Genomic DNA, 11,562 nt, shown 5'->3' with positions numbered 1-11,562 from the left:
CCTCTAAAGCATCAATGTTCCTTGATCCTAATCTTGTGTCATGTTATTTTGATTAAACAATTGACTTAAATAACAAAAAATCAAGCTCCAAAACATTAATATTTCTTGATCAAATCTTATGTCACAATGGTCTAAAAATTAACCAATTGCTGATTTATCAAATACCTACTACAGAGCGTATCAATTGTTTTATAGTTATCAATAGTTCTATACCGTAAAACAATTATGTCAAGTCGTAATTTAATAGCAGCGTATTAAATTATGAGATAATCTGTGAGTATTCTTCACCTTAGTTGTCACCGAAGGAAAATCTACATGATTATGAGATAAGCGTAATTTACATGAAAACTATAGAAACTGAACACACTTAAAAATTGTTTGACAACAAAGATAACAAATTTACATAAAACTGAAATAAAAAAGGCAACCAAACCAAAAATAAATAAAACCAGATAAAGTCCTTTTGTTTGAATATGCTGTAACGGTTATTTTACAACGTGACTATAAGATAAGTTTTTTAATGTTTTCCATTTGTGCTAATTCTAAATTGAATTCAAGACAATCTGGCTAATTATATTAAATTACATTAAAATAATCTTTTATGAACCGTCGAATAAATAAAAGAAGCCATTTTATAAGATATGTACTTTTTTGGAGAAAACAGCTTAATACGAGTAAAAAGCTATTTTCTAAAATAATTAATCAAATCTAAACATGAACCTACATGTAGTTTAAAACTGCGTGTACAACATATGAATCAAAATCAATTATAAAGGCCTGGTAGCCTCGCCCTTCAGAGTTTCAGATGAGACAGCCATAGTGGCACTTGATAACTTTCCACATCTTCTAGCTGCCACAAGTAAAGAGCAAAATTTTGAAGGGAAAAATAGGCTTCCCCCACCCACATTTTTTCTAATTTTATTTTCGTTTTTTTCTTTCTCTTTCTCTATAACCTCCATTCAGATGGGAAAAAAAAAATCAAAAGATTAAGGTTGCATGAAATTGCATGTGCAACCTCGGAGGAACTACAATATACACGTGAGAAGGTTAGGCGAATGAACAATTCCATCCAAATAATGAATTACCTAGGGTGGTTGTGATTTGTGAATCTCTTCTTTAAGAAATTGCGCAATTTGGCTCCTGTCAGCCTGTGGCCTACTTTCACTAAGAATGCTGTACAACGAGTTCAATTCTTCTGCATTAGCCTTTTTACATAGGCTCCTTAATACTGCAACAACATCAACGGGAATGTCACCACCTTGACCAATGCCACCACTAACACTGCTTTGGCATGATTGTGAAATCTGTCCTAAAGGACGGGAGTACGGCCGTGAGTCCCAATATTCATTACACACTCGACTTCGATCCAGCGCCTCAATAGCCTGTTCAAAGAAAGTAGGTATCTTTAACTTATAGCTATCAAAATTCAAAACTATGCCCAAGGAAAGCAAAATAAAATATGCGTTACATATGATATAACTATACGGATGGAAAACCAGAAAGAAGCTTACAATCCCTAAAACACGGCTTTAAGAATAAGACTACTTTTAAAATCCAGACGTAACACACTCCTAGAGTTCATTAGCCCTAATGGAAAGAGATTAGCTAAGAGAGTGTTTGGTTTGTGCATCAATAAATCAGAAAACTAGTTAGAAAAATTATTTGTTGCATTTTCATGAAAACGCTTTTTGTTATTTCTTTAACATAAATGCCTACTTCATAGGTGTAATTCAATCCTGAATCACTATCATGTCCATCTAAAAGAAGCTATAAAATTTGTTACGCGCATAATTTACATATTGGTCTGTGGAAGTTGACTTATTTCAGCTCATGTTATCATGTATGGGTTTTAGGCCCTATTTGGATTAAAAAAAAATTATATACACTAATACGAGAAGAAAATAAAATAATATAATGTTTGAGCTTCTCATATAATTAAGCTAAAATCAATTGTCATACTTAACTTTTACAAAAGCTTTCATAACTTATCCAAAATCTGAAATGCATAAGTTCACTTTTTCTTATGCTTATAAGATACGTTCAATTTATTTAACCTTTTTATTTTATTTCCTTTCAAGTGTTTTATCTGTAAAATTACCTGCACTATTGCTGGTGAAGAAAACCCAAACATTTCTAAGCCATCAAGGCTACCCGGGGGCTGTAAAGGAGGAAGGCCCTTTCTTCCCAGCTTATGTTGCTTGGCAATTTCTTGATTCACTTTCTCTCTGACGAGCTCCCAGCATCTTGCGGCTGACATATGGATGAAGACCTCACTTGGACAACTTTCTAAGGAAACCTGAGGGGTAAAACAAGAGATTTTCGTTATTTCACACAACAGCTATTCCCAGTTACAGTCAACTAATTACTCATACCAACCTATTTCGATATCCAAAGAAAATTTTAACCAAATCCATCCAACACCTAAAAGGCTTTTGAAATATCCATTTTGATCTAACTTGATTAGGAAATAACTTTCTTCTTAAGGTTAAACACACGATTGCTTTCATTAAAGATTACCCCCATAATACCAAACACCTAGTTTGCATTTCTTTTTCATGACTCCATTCTTAAAACCAGATGCCCAGAAGCCAGAATAATCGGTAATCAAATTACTAGAATAAAAGCGCAATCAATACTCACAACATTACACGTCAAAAGGAGCAACTTCCGAAAAACAAACATACGTGGCTCTAAACCTACAACATTTCAGAAGTGCAAAGTAGAGAGGATCTAGGAATCTTCCATCAAAATTTTGCCAACTTAAAAAGGGGTAAAACTCAACAAGATATTAGCAACAAAGGATTTAAATTATAAGTACATCAAATTTACATCAGATATGTGAAATACCTTCCCAAACATAAGTAAAATATATACATACATACATATACATGTATATACATACCTACATACATACATACATATGCCCAAATTGCATGACAAAAGCTAGCAATTGAAAAAGAGGTGAAAGTACCATAAATAGAGGCCAACCACGTCCAGCATCAAGTATTTCTGAAATATAGTAACACATACTGGATGGATCTGAGACATTTATGTATCTAACTCGGCTTCTAAATCCTGCATCAATTAATTTAGTTTGCATAAATACACGTCTTACAGTCTCAATTAATCAGTGGCATAGAAGTTGCAATTCATTACAACCAAGTATACATACCCTTTGGAAATATAGCCTGACTGCTACACCAAGACTTTCCAGAAAGCACAACCCCAAATTCTAATGGTTCAACATTGCAGTTGATGCGCCGGACAACCTTCGCTATCCGAGGACCTTTCTGTCGGAAATTGTTTGGACCGCAAGAAAAGTTCCCATTAACAGCTCTCGCATTGTCTGCTACATTAGAAGTGGAACATCCTCCAAATTTTTCGTGATTATCTTCAGTCTTAACCTTAGTGCCAGACAGTTGTAGGTTCAGAGGAGACATCTCCAAACTTTCCAAACAATGATCACTTGCTTCTACTTTTGATGGAGCTGAAATATTTTTAGCACATTGTGCACTTGGAAGACCAATATGACAAGAAAGGTCTAGTGGGGTAGAGGCTGGAACTGTTCCTGTGTATTCATGACATTCTTGTTTCACACGCACAGACGGAATTGAATCAGAACTCGTATTTTCATGGGGTAATGTCATAGCATCCCTTTCACCCATCACAGCAGTATCTGTCACAGAAATGGTCAAGTTTGTACTTTCTATATTGTTAAATGGGCTTGACTTATCTCCAGGACGTACAAGCATAGAAGAAAGTTCCTTCCTTCTATTTGAATCAGACATCTTCTCGTCTTCTTCATCGTCACTAAGAAGTATAACGTTGTTATGCCTGTAAAGTGAACTTTTCTCACCTCCTTGTTGAGCTAGAGTAGATAAAGCATACGATGTATCCTCCCGAGACAATTGACAACCAGGTGTTTTCATCTTTGAGCTGCAAATGACAGATTCTTCCTTACTAACACAGATCTTATGATTAGGAATATCAGATGTAGGTTTTGAGCTGTTAAATGTTAGCAAGTCCTTCGTTGAACTCAAAAATGAAATAGCTTCAGCTGATTTTCTCTGTTGAAAATAGCTCTGATCTTTGCTATTTGCTTGATTCTCTATTGGGACGTCAATCAATTGAGAATCATCAATATATTTATTCGGTGGATGCAAAGCCATCTCTTTATTATTCAAAGTGGCCCTGGAAGAATGAGACAAACTGGATGAATGTGATTTCAATTCTTTAAGTATTGTTTCCTTGCCTGATGAAACATCAGATGATAGCGCCAGCCCAAGATCTGATTTTGCCCATCTGTAGATTGCACTTAATTTTCCTTCCAATGCCTCCACCAGAATATTTAGTTCAGTAACATCATACCGAAAGAGAAAAAATCTGGAATCCCAAGAGCATGAACAAAGCTGCTTTGCATGATCCAAGCAAGCATATCTATCTGGGGAACAGCGACAGCCAGCTGCAGATAGGTGTAAATCAAAAAAGCATATGTTACATTCCCTTTCATCCGTAGCGTCAAAGGTACTCTCCATTTTTAATGCCTGTAGAGAACTGCAGAGATATTCTCTTCGTGCTCGTTCCATCTCAACACGCATCTAGATAGGAAATCACAAGTAATACAGGAAAAGAGATTATTAATATTAAAATTAAATAGAAGGTACTGGTGGTGATGTAATTTTATAGAATTTGCATTTAACATTGATTAATATTTGCAATATTTTAGTCTTTTCTTGGCAGGGTGGGGAAGGGTAAAGAGAACACTTATTAATCAGAAGAATGAATTTCAATTACTTTTTGAAATTGTAATTGACAGATAATAATTGCTCTACCGTAAAAAGGTTCCTATTAAAACAAGATCCTCAAATGTTAATCAAATAGAACAAAAGTTCCAGAATTTAATTACAATATGGGGGACTTAGAACAAAAGTTCCAGAATTTAATTACAATATTGGGGACTTAGAACAAAAGTTCCAGTGTTCAGGAGCCTGATACTTGGCAACCCCCATTTTTCTATTATAAATTTGAATCTCACAAAAATGGAAAGAAGGCCTATGCATTATTTAAACTTCAAGTTTAAAAACATCTAAAGGGGTGCATGACGTTGATGAGAGTGAATGTTCAAATAAAAACCGAAATTCCAAGGATAACTAGTTAATGACACAGGAATCATTGAATTTTGATTTTTCCTTTTCTTTCTTTTTATTGCATTTTTGGATAACAATCCTTGTTCGTCTGTATGGAAATATCTTTCTACCTCTAAAAATAAACTTAATAAAAAAAACATTTAAATTCAATCTAGCACTTTATGCTTTCAGTTTACAGACTCTCCACAATCAAATAACACAATACAAAAGAAAAAAAAAAAGGTCAACGTGGGGTAGGAGAACGGGATGAACAGACAAAATCCAAAAGCACTGATGGTGAGTGAGGTTTTCAGATCAAAACCCAAAGTGTGAATTGCCAAGCTGATTTTTATCGTAATTCTTAATTTGTGTCGAATGGCATGATTCAAATATAATGTAAAAATATTTTCAAACATATCATATAGATGATTTAAATGCTCAATGCAATAATTTTAAACTTGAAACTGATAAGACGACTTAACCACGTGAATCATACAAAAAAAATATCATTTATATGTGAAACCACTATTTTAGAAAATGGAAACTAAACAATGAAATAGACAAATAGAGTGCATGCACTGATTGTGTAACCAACAAAGTATTGGAATAATAAAATAGGATAAATTTAGAGGAGGTCCTTTATTTCCTTTTCATTAACAATTTAAGCTCGTGTCAATTTTCAATTTTTTTCGTGAGAATCAAGAACAGTAAAAACATGAAAAAAAAATTGAAGAATCTTTGAATAGTATGATTTCTGTCAAGGATATGAAACAGTACCAAGTCACTCAAACGTCACTAGATTCAAAGTCATCTGAAATTCATCTTTCGATATGAATCAATAGGTGGCATATTGAAGGAATTAAACTGCGAACCAGAAGATTCTTATAACTATAAACAAGACTATTTAAACATCAACTCCCTTGTTATGGTCATGACATAAGTTAATACAAAATCATAAATATCATCCACTCGTACTGCATTACAGGGACTAGGGAGAAGCATAATATACCTTAAGTGCTTTGGCCAAAAAGCCATCCTTTCCACAGACATCCTTCCATCGTAGATTATCCAAAGTATTCTTCTTTAGCAAATTAAGCTCCCATTGAGCTCGAACTGCTTCCCTTGCAGCCCCAAGCAACAGCTTATCATGTGATATAGAAGTCTTGCGCCCCTGTTCCTGGTACAACTCTATAGCAATATGCCCATGGGGCAGCCAGTCAACAGGAGCTACATTAACAGCCTCAGCACAGTTGAAACCGCAATTGAACCCAGAGTGGTAGGCTCGAGGAAATGTCAGAACAAAGTCCCCAGGGTTTTGGACACACCTATAAACTGGTACTCCTTTAGACTTAAGGATAGAAGGAGAAAGCTGAGTGACCTGCATCAAGTTAGAAATGCAAGCAGCAGATAAATATGCGTCAAAAGAAATAAACAACATCATCCAACATAATTATTTACTGCTAATAGTAAAAATATGGACAGGTGGGCAAAATGGAGATGTAAAATATGGAACTCCACTAAATGAAAAGATAATTTTAATTTTTCTCCCACCTCTGAAGTAGATAAAACAAACAAGATCAAATGTTGTTTGCCAAGTAATAGAAAAACTTTTACTCACCAGCTTATGAAGCAAGTCAGGCTGTTCTTCAAAAAGTTCTGGTAACTGCTTTCTCATAGCCTCTTCTAATTTGCAGGCATCTCTTCCAGGGACTCCATACCACAATTTTGGAGCTCCCCAATGCATGTAGTTCAATGAATATAAATGGTGGTCTTCCACATGCTGCATTCACAATTAAACCATAGAGAAAATATATAGTTGTTACAAACTATGGATCCTATGCCAACTAAGGACTCACTCTGCCACACATAAACACTCACGCAACATCAACAAATTGCCACTCAACACAAAAGTAGTCCTGTTATTTTGGTTTAGCAAACAAATCAGAGCAAAAAGATATCACCTATGCTATGTGTCGCTTTACTCTCACACAAATGCACATCCTTTCCATCCTCAAAGAACATTCGAAGACACATAAAACACTTAAGTATGTAACTGACACCTATTATCAGTAGACTACATAGATTACAGATACATTCCAGGATAACTGATACAGATTTGATTTAGTTGACTTTAAGTCAATTTATATCAAACTTTACTTGTATTGCCTAAACAGCCTATTTAGGCAATATTTACTGTACATTATTTTGACAAGAACCACACCAAAAAACTACCAGCAGTAGTTGGAGAGACGAAGACCATATAAACCTCACACTACAATCTCATATTTCCAATGTGGGATTCAAGTCCCATACCTTACAATTGGAAACTAACATCCCATCAGACATCGCAGCCTAAGCTCCCACGAGAACTGGCTATGAACTATCCCTTTTACTAATCCAAGGCAAACCTATGCAACTAACACGGTGGAAGGCTCTGATACCAATTCATAAGAACCTTGGGAGAACCACACCATAAAAGCTAGCTATGGTAGCTGGAAAGCCCAAGGCCTTATGAACCTCACTCTAGAATCTGATACAACCAATGAGGAACTCAACTCCCGTACTTTGGGGATGGATCCCTAACAATTATGTAAATAGAATCAAATTCCTAGATTTAGCTCAATACTTTTCTTACTTTTAGCTTCGTATATGTATATATATTCCATTATCCATGTATCCTTTTGTACAGTTAAATTAATGACAAATAACGTATTTTTTTCATTCTTTTTCTTTGGTCCCAAGCACTGTAAACACAAATTGTGATTAATTCAATGAAATACATGCTAGAAAATAAGGAAAATATGCAGTCCTTACCCAACAAAAGGAGGAAAAGCACATTCCAATGTACAACCACGGCACTAAAACACCAGATATATCACTGCTCTCATAAGAGAGCAGAGATCCAGGAAGCCTTGCAAAGTTATTTAAATTCCAGCCAGACTTTATGTATTGTTCATGTGAAGCAGAACCTAGCTGACTAGATTTACTAGGGAAACCACTCCCAAAAATCCCAGTTTCCAGATCAGCACCATAAAGCACCTGGAAGTGATAGAAAATTAAATGTAAGCGGCGCAGCATATAATAAGGGCAACAAATAGTTAATAGTTTCGTGCAGTAGCAAATTATTAAGATTCTACAGAATGTGACCTCAATTTCTTCAGTAGGACTCTCGACCATCCGCCAATATTCACCTTCAATGCTCTCCACAGAAGGCTCTGAGGTACCATTTAAAATTGTTGTATTACCACCCAAATGAGATACATTCTCATTTTTTCTGAAGTATTGGAGCTGAAAATCTTCTGCATATCTCTGAAATGTTTCCAAGGTAAATTCTGGACCAGGTTCAAACCCAAACCTTTCCACTTCACAAAATGCTGTATTGGGTCCTCTTCTAGTGCCATTATCCACCCCCATTCTTGTGCATCTTCTCCTTTTCCTCTTCATATTACTTTGAACCCTTGACATTTTTCTCATTGAATCACGATTCTGAAGTTTGTCAATCCTCTGTACACGTGTAGAAAATTTAGAACCCTCCCATTTACTTTTTTCCTTGAGAGGACAGGGGGGTTTCCAAGAAGAAGGTGGAACAATGCGGCAAATTCCATATGGCTCAGCCCTGGAGCGAATGCTTGATATATATTTCAAAGTATCTCGAAACTCCTGGATAAAAATGAAAAGTCAGAGGTATGATTTCCTGATAAAGCAAACTGACAGAACTAAACAGAAGTGAGTTCAAAGGTGCCACAGGAACTGCACAAGACCTCTTCAGTGGGGTAGAAAACAGGAGCATCCTCAATATTTGGCCTACGAGCATCTTCAGGTCGCCATCTGGCAACAACCTGTCAGAAACTTCAATTGTCAATTACTCATCACGCAAGAGAGATGCCCAATAGCACCTATTTTATGATGAATTAACCCCTATAATATGACAAAATGACCAACTCAAGTTCATTGCTGTTATTACAATAACCAGCTCAATGATGAGCAGGTAGACCAAGCCACTTCTATTTTAACATTCAATAAAGGACCATCCCAATTCATAAAACTTGGCAATACAAACATCAGCATTACTACTTTTTTCTTGATAACTCCATCTTTCAAAGAAATCGATGTATGTCTATACTTAGTTATTAACATAATAACAATGATAGAAGAAATGACAGTAATAGATGAGAATGGAGTCGAATTAGAGCTAATTCATCAATAATGAGGACAATAATAATTTCTGACAGAAATAAATCATGTATGTTTTATAAATAGACCTTTTGGCAATTACTGCAATCTGGACATCCACGGATGACTCCTCGAGGAAGACAAGCCCTAGAGGACAAAGTCTGCATTGACATTTGTATTAAGATACCGACCAGAATTCAGAGCACTAAGAAATTTAAGAAGAATTGTGTTTTGTATTCAAAATCTAGACATAAAAAATAAAAATAACATGAACCAATTTGAGACTGACTTGATCATGCCGCTCACAGTCAGAGTCTTCTTCTGAATGGTTCTCATATTGTCCATAATTAATCCATGGTCTTCTTCGAAGGGATCTAGGAACCTTTGCAGTTTCAGGAACTTGAACATCATTTTCCACCTGAGTTGATGGTGATTCAGAAGCACTTGTTGAGGCTGAACAACTGATCATGTTTTTATCATCTTGTTTTTCATTGTTTTCTACCCTCTTCAGAGAGAAAGATGTATATGACTCAAAACCTGGCGGAACTGATGGAAAATCATCATTGTCTTCTTTAACACATATTCTCATAAGCTCAGTCCCCATCATAACCTCATGCACAAAGGCGATAAGCAATAATGTCCCTGGTTTGTCTTCCCTGCACGAACTAAGGAGTCAGCATAAAACCATAATCTGCACACCCACACCAGCTCAAAAAAAAAAATTAATTTGGATTCTATTAAACATACTTTGATAAGAAGAGTACTTATGAAATGAAAGACGTAGAGTTTGTAGGTTCTCTGAACTTCCACTGCAAAGTAGCAGGAAATCAAATCAACGGAAGCTAATTCAAGGTGCCGGTAACTTCATAAATTGTTAGAATACATCAATCTGAAATAAGTCACAATAAACAAATAGAATCAGCTCCGATAAGGAATCATCATGCAACATATCTTCACTTTCAATACTTTGTTTACTATTTAGTCAAAATTGTTATCCTCGCTCATCTCAGGCTAAAACTCTAACTATTTTCAATAAAGCTATTAGCATTCGTCAAACAGAACGGTAGATCTGAAAGCAAAGGCATATTGAAACTTCAATATGCTTTTGTTTTTGTTAATATTCTTCTTGAATCGAATAGTAAATAATAATAATAATTTAATAATTGATAAATGAGGAACCAAGCTTAATGTAGAAGTGTTCATAATCAAAATGTACGTGACAACAAGCATTCTTGATCTCTTTCTCACTTATTCCTCTTTTAATGTTTATATACTTTTTTTCTCAGAACCAAATCCCTAGTTCATTACATTTCAACAGCCAGATCATGAGATAATTTCGAAAAAGAAAAATAGTAATCACTGACAGGATTCCAGGTATAACCTAAAAGATCCTGTAAAATATGTTCAAAAGAACCTCACAAACTATAGCTGCCATTACCTGAACTTAACAATAAAGATGCATAGCAGACTAAAACAAACATCATTATAAACTCACTGCAACAATATTATTTACAAATATTAAATGAATAGACACCAATCAAAAACTAATAATTAATACTAATTAATAAAAAAAAAAAACTTAGTCAATTTTACTTTAATCAAGCGATTCTGCAGTGATTAGCTCTAATCCTTACAGGAAAGAAAACACCACATCCTATCAGGAGTTACCTTTACGAAATCTTGGAGGAATTGCGATTTTCTATTGTACGGTTGAATACATGGAAAATTGGGGTTAATACAATGGAATATTGATAAAAAAAAAAAGTAAAAAATCGAAGTTCTATAGATGGCCGGTGGTGAGAACGATGAGCGAGAAAAATTGCAGACAAAGTGCAAACTCTACAAACCCTAACAAGATGGGGGAAGAAGACGATGAAGGAAGCAACATAGATAAATCTGTATCCTCTACATTAATGTCTAGATGAAATTTTTTTTTTCCCTATCTTTTGAGTTTTTTTTTTTTTAATGGTCAACTTTATTTTGGGGTAAACTTGCAATAGTGCGTAATTTGTATAAAGTATAGCCCAAGGACATTTTCGGGTTTTTGTATCTTTCCGTCTTTGCCGTCACCTCTAAGCCTAACCAATCATCATAATAACTAGCAATACTTTTTTTCATGTATATCCTTTCAAACAGTTACTTATACTATAAATTATACATTTTTAATTATAATATTAAAACTATGAACATTTTAGAGTTTTAAATTATAAATTCTTGAAATATTCAGTATTAAATAGTTTTACATTAGTATTCAATTATAGAT

The 11,562-nt window shown here is 34.8% G+C and overlaps 1 protein-coding gene across 4 annotated transcripts; it reads right to left on the bottom strand.

The window, feature by feature from the left end:
• Positions 1-614: 614 nt before the first annotated feature.
• LOC106772129 (putative lysine-specific demethylase JMJ16) lies at positions 615-11,329 on the bottom strand. Of its 4 annotated transcripts, none has more exons than XM_014658314.2 (13): positions 10,968-11,329; positions 10,047-10,188; positions 9,589-9,964; positions 9,389-9,460; positions 8,888-8,965; positions 8,274-8,786; positions 7,941-8,165; positions 6,745-6,906; positions 6,136-6,504; positions 3,173-4,598; positions 2,972-3,075; positions 2,099-2,296; positions 615-1,382 (listed from the first exon to the last, which is right to left on the bottom strand). In XM_014658314.2, the coding sequence occupies exons 3-13, from the start codon at positions 9,904-9,906 to the stop codon at positions 1,086-1,088; spliced, it is 3,762 nt and encodes a 1,253-aa protein (XP_014513800.1). In that variant the 5' UTR covers positions 9,907-9,964; positions 10,047-10,188; positions 10,968-11,329; the 3' UTR covers positions 615-1,085. The 4 variants fall into 4 exon arrangements, with proteins under 4 accessions (XP_014513800.1, XP_014513802.1, XP_014513799.1 ...); XM_014658316.2 differs by having other exon boundaries at positions 10,047-10,108; XM_014658313.2 differs by having other exon boundaries at positions 9,589-9,955; positions 10,968-11,328.
• Positions 11,330-11,562: the final 233 nt, after the last annotated feature.

The sequence above is a fragment of the Vigna radiata genome, chromosome 8, assembly GCF_000741045.1.
Source record: "Vigna radiata var. radiata cultivar VC1973A chromosome 8, Vradiata_ver6, whole genome shotgun sequence".
Taxonomy (NCBI): domain Eukaryota; kingdom Viridiplantae; phylum Streptophyta; class Magnoliopsida; order Fabales; family Fabaceae; genus Vigna; species Vigna radiata.
The sequence above is the reverse complement of the archived record's forward strand: the minus strand, read 5'-3'. Positions and strand labels throughout refer to the sequence as shown.

What these genes read in the sequence shown, in the direction of transcription:
- LOC106772129 (XM_014658314.2), bottom strand. Translation starts at nt 9,906, where the DNA reads ATGATGGGGACTGAGCTTATGAGAATATGTGTTAAAGAAGACAATGAT. An exon ending in TTTTCTACCCCACTGAAGAG is followed by an intron (nt 8,787 to 8,887) that starts GTCTTGTGCAGT and finishes ATTTTTATCCAG; the next exon opens with GAGTTTCGAGATACTTTGAA. An exon ending in GCTTTTCCTCCTTTTGTTGG is followed by an intron (nt 6,907 to 7,940) that starts GTAAGGACTGCA and finishes TTGTGAATGCAG; the next exon opens with CATGTGGAAGACCACCATTT.